This window comes from Crinia signifera, chromosome 4, assembly GCF_055691185.1.
Source record: "Crinia signifera chromosome 4, ASM5569118v1, whole genome shotgun sequence".
Lineage (NCBI taxonomy): Eukaryota > Metazoa > Chordata > Amphibia > Anura > Myobatrachidae > Crinia > Crinia signifera.
The window spans coordinates 282,916,214-282,929,572 of record NC_139220.1 but is presented as its reverse complement, the minus strand read 5'-3'; the positions used below and the strand labels follow the sequence as shown (position 1 = coordinate 282,929,572).

Here is a 13,359-nt window from a genome sequence, read left to right as displayed (position 1 = left end):
CATAGGCAGGGGTGCAGAGAGGGGGGGCAGGTACAGTTTACCGGACCTGTCAGGGGGGCCCCAGTCTGGACACACAGTTTTTTTAAATTTTGTGGAGAGTGCGCCGGGTCTGAGTGCATCGGAGTCAGCTTTTTGGCGGCGGCATTGGGAGTACGGACGTGGGCCGGCGCGGGGGCAAAAGCATCACAGAGGTCCTTCCGCTCTCCAACGACAGGGCCTGCTGAGAGCCCGCCATGTGACTTGGGAGTTTTCAGTGGCTCGGTGACAGGAGGATACTTAGAGTAGGTAGTCCCTGGGTGCCGGGAGGAGCTGGGTCAGAGAGAGGCCCCACTCCCCACATTCCCATCCCCGCCGCCACCAGCAGCAGCAGGTGCCAGTGCCCTGTCTCCAGCCCAGCAGTCCCACCTGTTTCCCCACCCATGTCCAGGTCACTGTGTTCCAAGGTGGAAGGTGGGTGGCTGGTTGCTTTGTGTCTGCTGCCTCCCTGCATGCTGCTGGGGCTGAGATCCAACTCTGGAAGTCAGCATGTAACCCCTGGCAGAGCATGTACTGTAACTCCATGACAACGAGCATGGTAACCCCTGGCAAAGTATGTAATGCATGGCAGAGAATGGCAACGAGATGTTAACCCCTGGCAGAGCATGTAACCCCTGGCAGAGCAGGTTAATCCCAGGGCAAAGAGCATGTTAACCCCTGGCAGAGAATGTTAACCTCTGGCAGAGAATGTTAACCCCTGACAGAGCAAGTAACTCCAGGCAGCGCATGTAAACCGGTGGCAACAAGCATGTTAACCCCTGGTAGAGCATGTTAACCCCTGGCATCAAGCATGAAGCCCATAGCAGCAAACATTTAGGTAAGCGGAACTTACAGTATGTGGCATAATATGTGTGGTATTATATGTAATAGACTTTACACTGTGTGGCATAATATACAATGAGCATTATGGTGTGTGGAATAATATGTAATGGGCATTATGGCATGTGGTAAAATATGTAATAGGTATTACGGTGTATGGCATAATGTGTACTGGCCACTATGGTGTGTGTCATAACATGTAATGAGCATTATGGCATGTGGTATAATATGTAATGGGTGTGTGTGACATGTGTTATAGGCATTACGGTGTCAATTTTTGTCCCTATATCCAACTTGGAAGCAGTGGCGTAACAAGGGTCCGCAGAGTGTGCTGGGAGCCCCAGGAAGTTGTTGTACTGAGGCCCAGGATTTCTCTTGGCTGCCCTGACCATAGGAAGCAGTTTTTGCCCATCTTAAGAAAAAGGCCAATATCATGCCAGGGCATATGACCAAAAAATTCCACCTCTTGTGTGTGAAATTATTTTACCCAAGTCCTGACATTTGTCTAGTAATCTGTAGCTTTTGCAAAGCCACAGTTAGGTAGAGATGTGAACCATCTTGGAACCTCCACCCTGCTACCAGTGCCGGTGCAAGGTTTTTTGGTACCCTAGGTAAAACTTCATCTTATAGCGCCAACCCCCAAACACACCAATTCTGACTTTCCAGAACCTCCAGTGTAAGTGTGGAGGTGGCATCTTACAAGTTCAACAAAGATGCCTCTCTGAGTCATCCTTAATGTTGTGATAGTCATATTTTGGGGCACCCCCCCAGTTCTGGAGCACCTATGCAACTGCCTAAAGCTGCCCTATGGTAGAGCTGGCCCTGCCTGTTGCACCATTTGTAGCAGTTTTATGGAAAGATTTGGGGAAAATCAAAACCTTGTGCTAAACTTACCAACAAGCAGGCCGGCATCAGCTACCTCCATTCTCTCAGCTAGATACCATCACCTGCAATGTCCACCACCAACACCTTCAATTCTATAGCCTCACTAATGGTACAAAGTAGTCCTGCATCCAATTTAGTGAGGCTAGTTGATTGGCCAACGGGATCCCTGCAGTAAGTATAATGTCATTGGAAACCCAGCCGCCGGTACCTACGGGGGCGGCAAAAGCCATTTGCTTACTCGATGGCTCGATTTGCTCGCAACAGGATCTATTCTCCCTCTATAGGAGAATAGTCCATGTTGGTTGGGATCCTGACTGTCATGCAGTTGAACAGTCTGGATTTTGGCATTGGTATAATGACCGTTAGATCCCGACTATCGGTGAGTCATCCAGCACCCCTATCCAGGATTCCTCAGAAAAATCCTTGAGCGCTAGGCCTGCAGCTGCTGGAGGTGGATATTCAGTCCAGAAGGGAATTAAAAGACTACTAATCCTTTGCATGAGGAGGAAAGTACGGTATGACAGATAATTACTGATAGGGTGGCTATGATAATGCAGCAAGATTTAGGCAGTTACTGTTATTGAGGTCCTGTGTTCCTTGTTTCAAATTCCATCTCTGTTCCATTTTACTAGACAAGCAATTAATTAGCTACATCAGCTCGTTAGTGCTGGGTCTTCCACTCGCCAGCACAGGAATTTTGCCGTTGCAGTCATCTTCAGTTCTGCCCCAGGGCTCGTATTCTGGAGGCAGCTCTGGGTTTCGCACACAGCGCTGGTGGCAATGGCGCTAGTTAAAAGCTGGGGCTGGTTACTTGATAGTGATGTTTAGTGGAGCCCCAACAGCATCAGAGAGGAGAGGGAGTGAAGGATGGAGGCTGGATCAGCCAGACCACCTCCCCTTCATTAATCAAATCATCGCCTCTCATGGGGGAGAGAGCATGGGAAGGCACAGCAGACACTGCACTGCCTGTATTGGCGAAGGGGGCTATTTATAACCCTGTCCGTTCAGCACTACTTTAATAGAAATAAAATGGAGCAGCGGATGCCTGCTGGGTTCTCTGGTCCCCCCCCCCCCAAAGCCCCGTGCCCCATAGCAGCTGCATAACCTGCACCCTCCAGTTTTCAAACAATAAATGTTACTTGGGTGCCGGATGCGGTCCCGATAGTCGGGATCCGACAGTCATTTACCCGACGTCGGGATCCTGACTGTCAAAACGCCGACAGCCCGGTGCCCGATGGCCACCTGCTATTTTCCCTCGTGGGGGTCCACGACCTCTATAGAGGGAGAATAGAATAGGTGGTTCGCGTAGCGAGCCACCATGCCCGCAGCGTGGCGAGTGCAGCGAGCCCGCAAGGGGCTTTGTGCGCTCGCCATGCTGTCTGAGTCCGCGCAGTCGGGATCCCGACGTCGGGTTAATGAATGTCGGGATCCCGACTGTCGGAACCCCATACCACACCCTACTTGGGTGCCGGACGAGGCCCCGACAGTCGGAATTCCGACAGGCATTTACCCGACGTTGGGATCCCGACTGTCAAAACGCAGACAGCCGGGTGCCCGACGGCCACCTGCTATTTTCCCTCGTGGGGGTCCACGACCCCCATAGAGGGAGAATAGAAAAGGTGGCTCACGTAGCAAGCCACCGTGCCTGCAAGGGGCTTTGTTGCGCTCGCCATGCTGAGTCCGGGCAGTCGGGATCCCGATGTCAGGCTAATGGCTGTCGGAACCCCATACCACACCCATGTTACTTAAAGAATGAAGGCACCAGCTATAAATATGATATGATGTGAAGTGATACTGTATATACTGTAGGAATTAAATTGATTCAGTTGTCTTAATACAAAGCTTAGTAGTATAGTCATCAGCAGTGGTGAGTCTTGGAAATCTGCTCAGTGCATTGATTAAGAACATTAAACATACAGTGTCAGTAATAGTCAATAGAAGCCACAATTGTTTTTGCTAGATCAGGGATAAATCTGTGAATTTTCTAGGAAAAATCTCTAAACCACTAACGCTGACTAATATTCACATTAATAGTTCAGTGTGTGTTAACATCGCCACCTAGTGACACAATTTGAAACTATTTTTTAAAATAAATGGCTAGTAGTGCCAAAATTTCATGAATCTCGACACCCTCTTAGAATCAGCATTTTGGTTTTCACAGCACCCATAGGATAAAAAAAAAAACTATAAAGCTAAGTAAATTATGCTTACCTACATTATTATCCTTATGACTCTAAGTAACCTATCACTTTGACCATAAATAATTTGATTTGATACTGGACCATCAGACCGTGGCACTAATATAAGAGCTACATGGCACTCCAGTGTGCCTAGACACGCTGGAGTGCCATGTAGCTATGTGGGAACCTTTGGCAACTTTCTCTTCATTAGAAATCCTTAAAACTTCTTCCAAAGTGCTCTAAGTAGGGATCGTCTCATTTTAATAGCCCTGTAGACTATGCAAGGTATTCCGTTCCCATACCTCCCAACTTCTGTGTTGGGGAAATAGGGACACTCGCGCAGCGTCCGAAAAGGGGGTGGGGCATATGCAAATGCGGGCTCGGCTTATGCTAATTAGCCGCGACCTCATTTTCATACGAGAATAGACGCTGTGCGCATGCGCACAGCGTCTATTCTATTAGATTGGGGGGTCTCCCAACTGCCACCCCCCGCAGCGGGACAATGCCTGCCGCGGGTGGGACAGCGGGACAGGACCCGAAAATCGGGACTGTCCCGCTGTAATTGTGACAGTTGGGAGGTATGCGTTCCACCATGGAATGTACTTTTGTGGCAGATTTCACAGCACAAAGTTTAGCCTTTATGCATCTGAAGTTTTATCATTGCAGTGCCCCAAGTTAATATTATGCCACACTGTACTGCTAGTTTACACGATGTCCCAGATTGCCTATAATTTCGACTGCCTTGAGATATTATGGGGTCTAGAGTATAGGTCTAGCTGGACAGTCAAAAAGGTTAAAAAGTTTGATATGTCAACAGTCGACTCAGGAAAAGGTTGACACAAGTTTTTCCAGATTTTCTTTTTAAAACGGACTTGTTCTCAAGTGGGCATAGGGGAAGATTATAATAGTGTGCCGAGGGCAGCGAGCCCTGTGAGAGGACGCGGTACACTAACACGGTGCCCATGATAACAAATGTCAACATAGGCACCAAAACTCTTGTCAACCTTCATCTGCGTCGACCATTTTCCATGTCAACCTGTTGTCAATGTTGACTAATAGTGGTCAACCTATTGACCTAGACTCTGTCAACCTAATAATCCACACCAGGGGGCCCAAGGCTAACAAAATAGGCAAGACCCCAATCCCCCCAGAGCTGTACCTAGACTTCTTGGTGCCATGTGCCAGAAAGAAAATCTCTCCCCTTTATAAGGTGCATTCCCTTGTGAGAAAGAGGCATGACTAAACTTATCCCCGAGAAAGCCCATGCTATGATGGGCGCGCGCGCGCGCGCACACACAGACACACACACACACACACACACACACACACACACACACACACACACACACACACACACACACACACACACACACACACACACACACACACACACACACACTACAAGAAAACACATTTGGACACAGATCCTCTTTTATACATTTATTAAATAACAAGTTTCAATATGCTGCCATAACCAGGATTCAAACTTCTAACCTGTTACATTTTAATCAAACACCCTATTTATTGAGCTGTTTAATCTTGCATAAGAGCAAAGAGATCTGTAACTATATTAAGCATTTTTAAATATTATGAAGGAAAGTGGGACTTAATAAGAAAAGAGCTCTCAAGTTAAGTTCATGAATGTTGTACAGGTATTAGTCATAGAAGGGGTGGGTTAAGGAAATCGGGGAGGTCAGGAGATGTAAGGCTTCAAAAAGGAGGGAAGCTATAAGTGAAAGTATTTACAACTGATACCTGATAAGTGCTGGCAACAGAACCCCCTTCCTCCCAGTGCTGTTTGCAAGGCACACTTCGCACCAGCTAGGTTGTATATAAGAAAATGTCTACCAACCTCATGTATTTGGTTTCAGCTATAGATGGAAGAAGAGGCAGGGGAGAAAGGGGGATCTCTCAGCCATATTTACCCTAGTCCTCCTACTGGCAGAGGTAGAGGCTGCTGAGAGTTGTAGATTTTAAGTATTAGGTACCACCAGGGGACAGTGAGGTGAGGCCATTTTATCTCTATTTATTGTAGTAGTCAGGGTCCGGCCCCCTCTCTGTCTGGGCCTGGTACCCCAGTCCTGAGAGTCCCCCTTTGATGGCCTGCCCCCAGTTCACATTGCAGTATGTCACATAATGTGCCCATCTGCTCATCTTAGGGATGACTCCTAGTCTTGGCAGGCTCCTGCTTCAATGTCCCAAGACTAAACCTGCAGCCACATAAAATGACACTTAACAACAATGCATTGTAACAAGGAAGCAGATGAGAAATAACATCATTACATTATAACAACTTTGCTTCCCCTGGAAAGGGCTTAATACGACATCTAACACAATGTAACAATAGCATGTGAGCCATATGCCTAAAGGTGACACTTGCTGGGGGAAGCGACACAGCGATGCGGCAATGAGGCCTGGGAGTGGTGGAGATACATCAGAGAGGCAGGGAGTCGATGAGTCCCACCAACCCCGATGCTGTGATTGGCAACCCTACACACCATGATTACTTGCATGAGACTCCTAACAGGCCATTGGCTGGGTGATTTTTTATTTGTTATCAAGATTTTTTATTTTATTTTTTAACTGTTAATGGGGGGGCGCAACGCTCAGTAAATTGCGGTGGTAGAAGGGAGGGTGTTGTTTTGACAGTAAGGAGGACTCATCGTTACATAATGGGGGGGTTGATAATGTTGTGCCTAGGGATGGCCAGACCCCTAAATTCAGCCCTGACAATAGCAACTGCCTATTACAATTCTTAACCACTTGAGTGGTGGGTTTTGCTGGGACAGGACAAACCTACCAGGGCAGGAAAAGTTTTTCCTGCCCCAGCAAAACCCACCACAGGACGTTTGAAGCCCCCCCCCGATTGCACACCGCTAGTCTCACCTATCACCACCGCTCTGTACGCCGGAGCTTCCCTGCCACCGCTACCCCCGCTTCCTGTCAAATTTAGCAGTGACGTTGGCGGCAGGCGGAGGTATGTTCGCGGCGGCTCGAGAGGACTCAGGTGCCTAAGAGCTCCCGAGTCCCCACGAGCCGCGCCGAACATACCCGAGCTTGCAACCGACGTCACTGCTGCTGTAAAATGAGTGCCATGGCAGCTGGGTCAGGGGAGCTCCGGTTTACGCCGGATCAGAGGTGATGGGGGGACGGGACTGGGGGGGGGGGTGCGACGTGGGGGCTCTAGAGGTGCTGCACCAGTGGTGCACACCTGGACACCTATTCTATATTAGTGGTATGCCCGGAAATTTTCTGGGACAGCCCGCTACGGCAGCGAAGCTAATCCCGGAAAATACCACCCAAGGGGTTAATTACAAACGCAGTCCAGCATTTGCATTTGGTTTTCTGCGGATTTACAGCCCCTACACAGTAGATTTTTGAACAATATTGTTCAGAAAAGGGGCTTGTGAGTAACACTAATGCATTCGCTGAAGCCCTGTAGCTTTATCATAGATAAAGCTACAGGGCTGTAGTAAAATGCGTTAATTGTTACTGGTGCTACACCAAAGGACTTGACCATTATTGGACCAATTCAGATGTCTGGATACCTTCGGAATTGATATCCATCTCCAGCTACCAATGCTCAATAAAGAGGATTCGTCATCGGACCACTTGGGACATTGCCCCAGACCTCCCTCCTCTAGCGGCATACCATCTCATGCCGTGAGTAATAGACATCTATAACATCCGGATTCTCTATGATACAGTTCCTAACTTCCCCTTCAATGACTAACTTTATTGTACTGTCATCAATAGTGAGGACATTCAACGCCTGGATTGCTTGGGACCCTGTCCCCTACTTTTTCCTCCAGCAGTGGGAACTTATGGTAATGTGCACTTACCTTTTTAAATATATCAAAGCTCAAGATTAGCCTACTTCCATCCTCTGTTGGCAATCATTATCCCTATGAGTGTGGTACCTTTTTTATTGTTTCTATTTTACAGTTTTATGATTGTTTGTATGTATAATTATGCAATTATTGAAGTAAAAAGCTCTTTTAAAAGCATTTGCTTGTGTTTTCATTGGAAAAAAAAAGTGCTGCTTCTTTTTTTTCCCAGTTTGGCTATATAGTCAAAAGACCTGCATGTTCCGTGGGTCCTGGTGACGTCACTGAACAATATTGTTCACTGTGTATGCACCATATCGGCTGCCCTACTAAGACAGTTCCAAAAGTCTTATTGGTGAACACAACAAATGGTTTGGTTGGGTTCCCTCTACTGGCCAATATTTTGTTTATTGGCGCCATGAAAATCATATTTTTGCCTCATAGACCAAACGATTTCAGAAACCAAGAAATGGACAATTCAGTCATTTCTAGTCAATACAAGCTGGCATTGCCCACTTTAGGAAACAAACCTCTTAATTATAAAGAACTGTTTCAAAGCTGCTTTGACATTTTGATTTCTGAAGCTGTATACCACCGGGTTCATCATGGGGATAATATACACATATAACATAGTTAATGCTTTGCCCTGACTTAATGAAACTGCGGACGATGGTCTCATGTACAATACAAACACTATGATATAAAAAAAACTGACGGTGGAGAGATGGGAAGCACAAGTGGAGAAGGTCTTGTATTTGCCGTTTGACGTGCGGATCTTCATTATACTAGACACAATGTGAATGTAGGATATGAGAGTGAGGATGAAAGATGTCATCACCAGCATAACTCCCTGAATGAGTATTACAGTCTGTATAACTGACTTGTTGCCACATGCCAGATTAATGAGTGCAGTGATGTCACAAAAAAAGTGATTAATTACATTGGAGCGGCAATAGTCAAGTGTGGTTGCGACAGCTGCGATAGGAATGGAAGCGAAGATCCCGCCCAGCCAGCAACATGTGGCCCCCAATATACACAGCTTTCGGCTCATGATAAACGTGTAATGTAAGGGTCTGCAAATGGCTACATAGCGGTCGTAGGACATCACGGTTAGCAGGAAATATTCAGTGCTCCCAAAAGCTATGAAGAAGTAAAGTTGAATGATACATTGCAGAAATGTAATTCTCCAGTCGGTGGTGGTGAATATGCGGATCAGCTTGGGGCAGGTGACAGACGTGTAGACAATATCAAGGGATGAGAGATTGCACAAGAAGAAGTACATAGGGGTGCTGAGCGAGGGGCTCCAACAGATCAGTATAATAAGGAGGAAGTTGCCAGATAATGTAATAATATAAACACAGAGAATGCACAAAAGTAGTGGGATCTGTAAGTCTGGGAAGTCCGAGAACCCAACAATGAGGAAATCCGACAATCTGCTGACATTTCTGTGCTCCATCATCACACTAGGTACCCGTTATGAACGGAACCGAACTGCACATCTGTAACTCACACTTTTTTTCCTTTTCTAGTCAAATCACATTGCCTTCATGCAACTTTTCCTTAATTGGACAAAACACTGTACAATTTTCCCCTGAATAGGAATTTAAGGAAACACATGTTTACAGAGGCAGAATAACACCCTCTTCCACAAAAGGTGGGATCATTTAGTTATTGTGTAACCAATCTACTTTTTAGTTAAATAAATAAATAAATAAATAAATAACACAGACAAAAACAAAAACACATCCTCAAAAAAAGGAAGGAAAGTGTAAAGGGGTATTCACAGGGGGCGAATCGATCCCAATTTGATTTGGGTCAAATCAAGAATCTATTTCCAGACATTAAATACATCCCCCAAATATGAATTGGGCAAAGCACCAAAATCAAGGTGAATTTAATAATGTAATTCAAAAGCAATATCACATTCCCTCTGTCTGATGCAATATAGAGTAATCCGGCAGCTTTGGTTACCATGACATGATATTTGTCTTGCTTTAATGCTCCCCTGTTGTCGGGAACAAAAAAGTCCTGACAAGCCTAAAACTGCCAAAGCATGTTGGGAGTTAAAGGGCTAAAGGTTCCCATTCACGCTGCGATTTCAGCATGCATTTTGAACTTTTAAAGTTCAAAACACATCGCATCAGCTTAAATCGCACCGTGTACCTGCGGGGATGCGATGCGTGTCCCTGTGGGTACAATATTGTAAAGCACAAAAAAAGTATCTGCAGGCAGTACTTTTTGTGCTTTATTGCATCGCATCAGTTTTGGAGTACATGCGATGCGATGTCCATTAGTAACTATTAACTTAAAAAAAAAAAAAAGAGGCTGAAATCGCATCGCACCACATCGCACCCGCAAAGTACAGTACATCGCATCGCATCCACTTCAAGTGCCAAAATCCCATGGCAGCTTGAAGTTCAAAACAAACAGCACACAAAATCGGTGCGTGTATGGGCACCTTTAGGCAGTATGACAATTACAGGTTGTAAATCATCATCTGAGGTTCAATACAGACTGCAAAATCGTGTTTATAAAACCTACGTAGGTTGCACCAGGCCTTTAATTCCGCTGCAATAACTATAGCCAGGAATAAGTGTAAAAATCGGCACCATGCCCAGTTTGTGCTGTGAGAAACAGGGCTATATTGTCAGAATCAGAAACTTTATTAGCCATGTATACTCTTGTATACTAGGAATTATGCAATATGAATATGTTTTTCCCTACAAAATATTTTGGAAATATCTGCTGTTAGTAAATACATTAAATTCTTTTTATATCCTGTAGCTGTTTATAATATAATTTTAAATGAGATTTGATTTTTAAATGTGTTTGCCAGTTTCTTACTGTGTTTGCCTTGCCCTATCCAGTCTGATTCCCATCTTACCTGTAAATTATGTTCACCCACCTCTGCTCACAATCTTAGCATTCATTGTAATAAATGGCTCAACAGATTCAAGAGACGTCATAAAACACACAGTAAGATTGCACTTCATGTAATAATAGTGGGAAATGATTCTCTGTATGATGTATTTATATTCTCTGAATTCCTATGAGACAATAGTTCCTTTGTGTGTCTCTAGGTCAGGTGTGTATACACAGGAGGATTACAAGACAAAATTAAATTGAAACCAATTAAAATGAATACAATTATTAAAAATAAACTAATTTTAACGGATCAAATGAAATAAGCTAGAGTTTATGAATTGCAACAATAACTACAGACTCTAAATGTTCAAATATCAATAATTAATACAATTAAGTGTGCTTGATAAAGCCTATGTCATTCAAATGCTGTATGTCTCAGAATAAGGAGATAATAATACAATAAATGGTCCTGAAGAAATGATCCAAGGCATTGACAAAGCAATCATCAGAAATTGTGGAACCTAGTACAAACAAAACAGTCAAGTCCCCCTCACCTTGTTCCCCATTCTCTGCACTAAACTTCCCAGTGTACACAGAGATGTACAGCACCCTGGTGCACTAGCACCCAAATCAAACAGTATGCAGTTAATATGCAGACAGTCGGTAACCCAGCGGTCACAATCCCGAAGCCAACTTCCCGACTGCTAACATTACCGCCTGCCAGAATCCTGGTGCGGTATTCTACAGGGTCTAGTTTACGACCCCCATGGGGGGGGTGCTTGTGATAAGCAAAGCGAGCCCACCAGTCGGCATTCTGTCGGCCAGTATACCGCTGTCAGGATTGTGACCTCCGAGATACACTGGTTCACTAGGGAACAGCTGGATCAGAGGGTTGGCGGAGACCAGGAACAGGGCCGCAGAGTATAATTCGTTGGGAGTTTTCACCAGGGATCCCAGCAAAGGAGCTTTGGACGCCCTGCCCTGGTTCTCTGGACTTAGCTGACTGGTGAGAAGACAACACCTGGGAATATGTACTGGAGATCTTGAGATTGAATAGACTATACAATGTTCAGTAGATGTCAGTCTGAGAACTGAGGATGACCGTAGTTATCGGCCTGGAAGCCGGTGATTACAATAGACAACGGCCTGGGAGCCGGAGGTGATAGTATATGCCGACCTGGGAGCCGGAGGTAAGGAGATAGTATATACCGACCGGGGAGCCGGAGGTGACTAATTGACGGCCTGGGAGCTGGATGTGAATAGTCAATGGCCTGGGTGCTGGAGGTGATTGTCGACGGCCTGGGAGTTGGAGGAGTAAGTAGATGCCGACCTGGGAGCTGAAGATGAGTAGTCGACCACCTGGGAGCTTAAGGTGATTATGCCAGTGAGGATGTTGATGATATTACAAAGGTGGGTAACTGGCCTGGGAGCCAATGATGGGTAGCTGGCCTGGCAGTCAGGAATGACCTCTGCCGGTGATGGCTGAATGCGACTCAGACGCTTTAGATGGAATCAGCTGAAAGGTAATCTGGCAGTTGGAGGGTTCACCAGCAAGCAAGTCTGTAGCAGCAGCAGGTCACAGGTGGAGATAATGCTGGAGCACAGGATAGCCTGGAGCCTAGAACGCAGACACTGGAGACAAGAACACAGGGAACAGACTAGTTGTTTAAGGCAAGTTGGAAGTGCTAGGGGTCTGACTTATATTCCCTATGCTTGCCTGCAATTGGCTGCAGGTCACAGCCTCAATTAACCTGGGAAGTACCTGTGCACACCTAGACCATGTGACCAGGTGCACAGGTCAGAGATCAAGGTCAGTAGGTACAGTAGCTGTCTTGGTGGTGTCCATGCAGCAAGGGATCAGTGTGGAATCAGCGTGGGATGCCTACTATTCTTGGAAGAACGCATGTATGCATTAAAAAGCTTCTAAACAGACAAAAATGTAGTAATGAACTAATACTACTAAATAAAAAAATTTAAATGAAAAATAATAAAATAGGGAGCCTGAACATATATGATAATTTTGCCCGGGAGTGTCTATGAGTCAATGGGGCTAGAGCTCTTATATATTATTTCCAGATGAACATATGTTATTGATAGTCCTCCCAATATATTAAGCGTAATGGTGTTTTGTATAAGATGGTACTCACACATCCACAGTCTTAATACTGCTAGTAGCAGCAGCCCGGGATCTGGGTCCCAATGTCCACAGTGTCCTCTGCTCCTGGCTATTGCCAATGGTGGGGGTGGCCGGTTGTCAGACCACTAGTTTAATGTGCCGCAGATCGCACAAGTGGCTCAGCTCCAAATTCCAGACACCACCGCTCACCCGTCCGGCGGGGGTCCGTCAGCACCACCTGTCCGGAGCACTACTGGACTGGACTTATACAGCAGTATCATTGGACTGGACTTATACAGCAGCACCACTGGATAGGACTTATACAGCAGTATCACTGGACTGGACTTATACCGCAGTATCACTGGACTGGACTTATACCGCAGTACCAATGGACTTTAGCGGCAGTACCACTGGACTGGACTTACACAGCAGTATCACTAGACTGGACTTATTTGGCAGCACCACTGGACTGGACTTATAAATCTGTACCACTGGACTGGACTTATACGGCAGCACCACTATACTGGACTTATAGAGCAGTATTGCTGGACTGGACTTATACGGCAGTACCAATAGACTTTAATGGCAGTAGCACTGGATTGGACTTATACGAGAGCACCACAAGACTGGA

The 13,359-nt window shown here is 45.8% G+C and overlaps 1 protein-coding gene across 1 annotated transcript; it reads right to left on the bottom strand.

Moving 5' to 3' along the window:
- Positions 1–8,264: 8,264 nt before the first annotated feature.
- Positions 8,265–9,203, bottom strand: LOC146073092 (olfactory receptor 8G17-like). The gene has a single exon (XM_083180272.1). The coding sequence runs from the start codon at positions 9,201–9,203 to the stop codon at positions 8,265–8,267; it is 939 nt and encodes a 312-aa protein (XP_083036398.1).
- Between the last annotated feature and the right edge of the window lie 4,156 nt (positions 9,204–13,359).

Excerpts from the sequence above, each read along its gene's own strand:
- LOC146073092 (XM_083180272.1), bottom strand. The coding sequence starts at position 9,203 with ATGGAGCACAGAAATGTCAGCAGATTGTCGGATTTCCTCATTGTTGGG.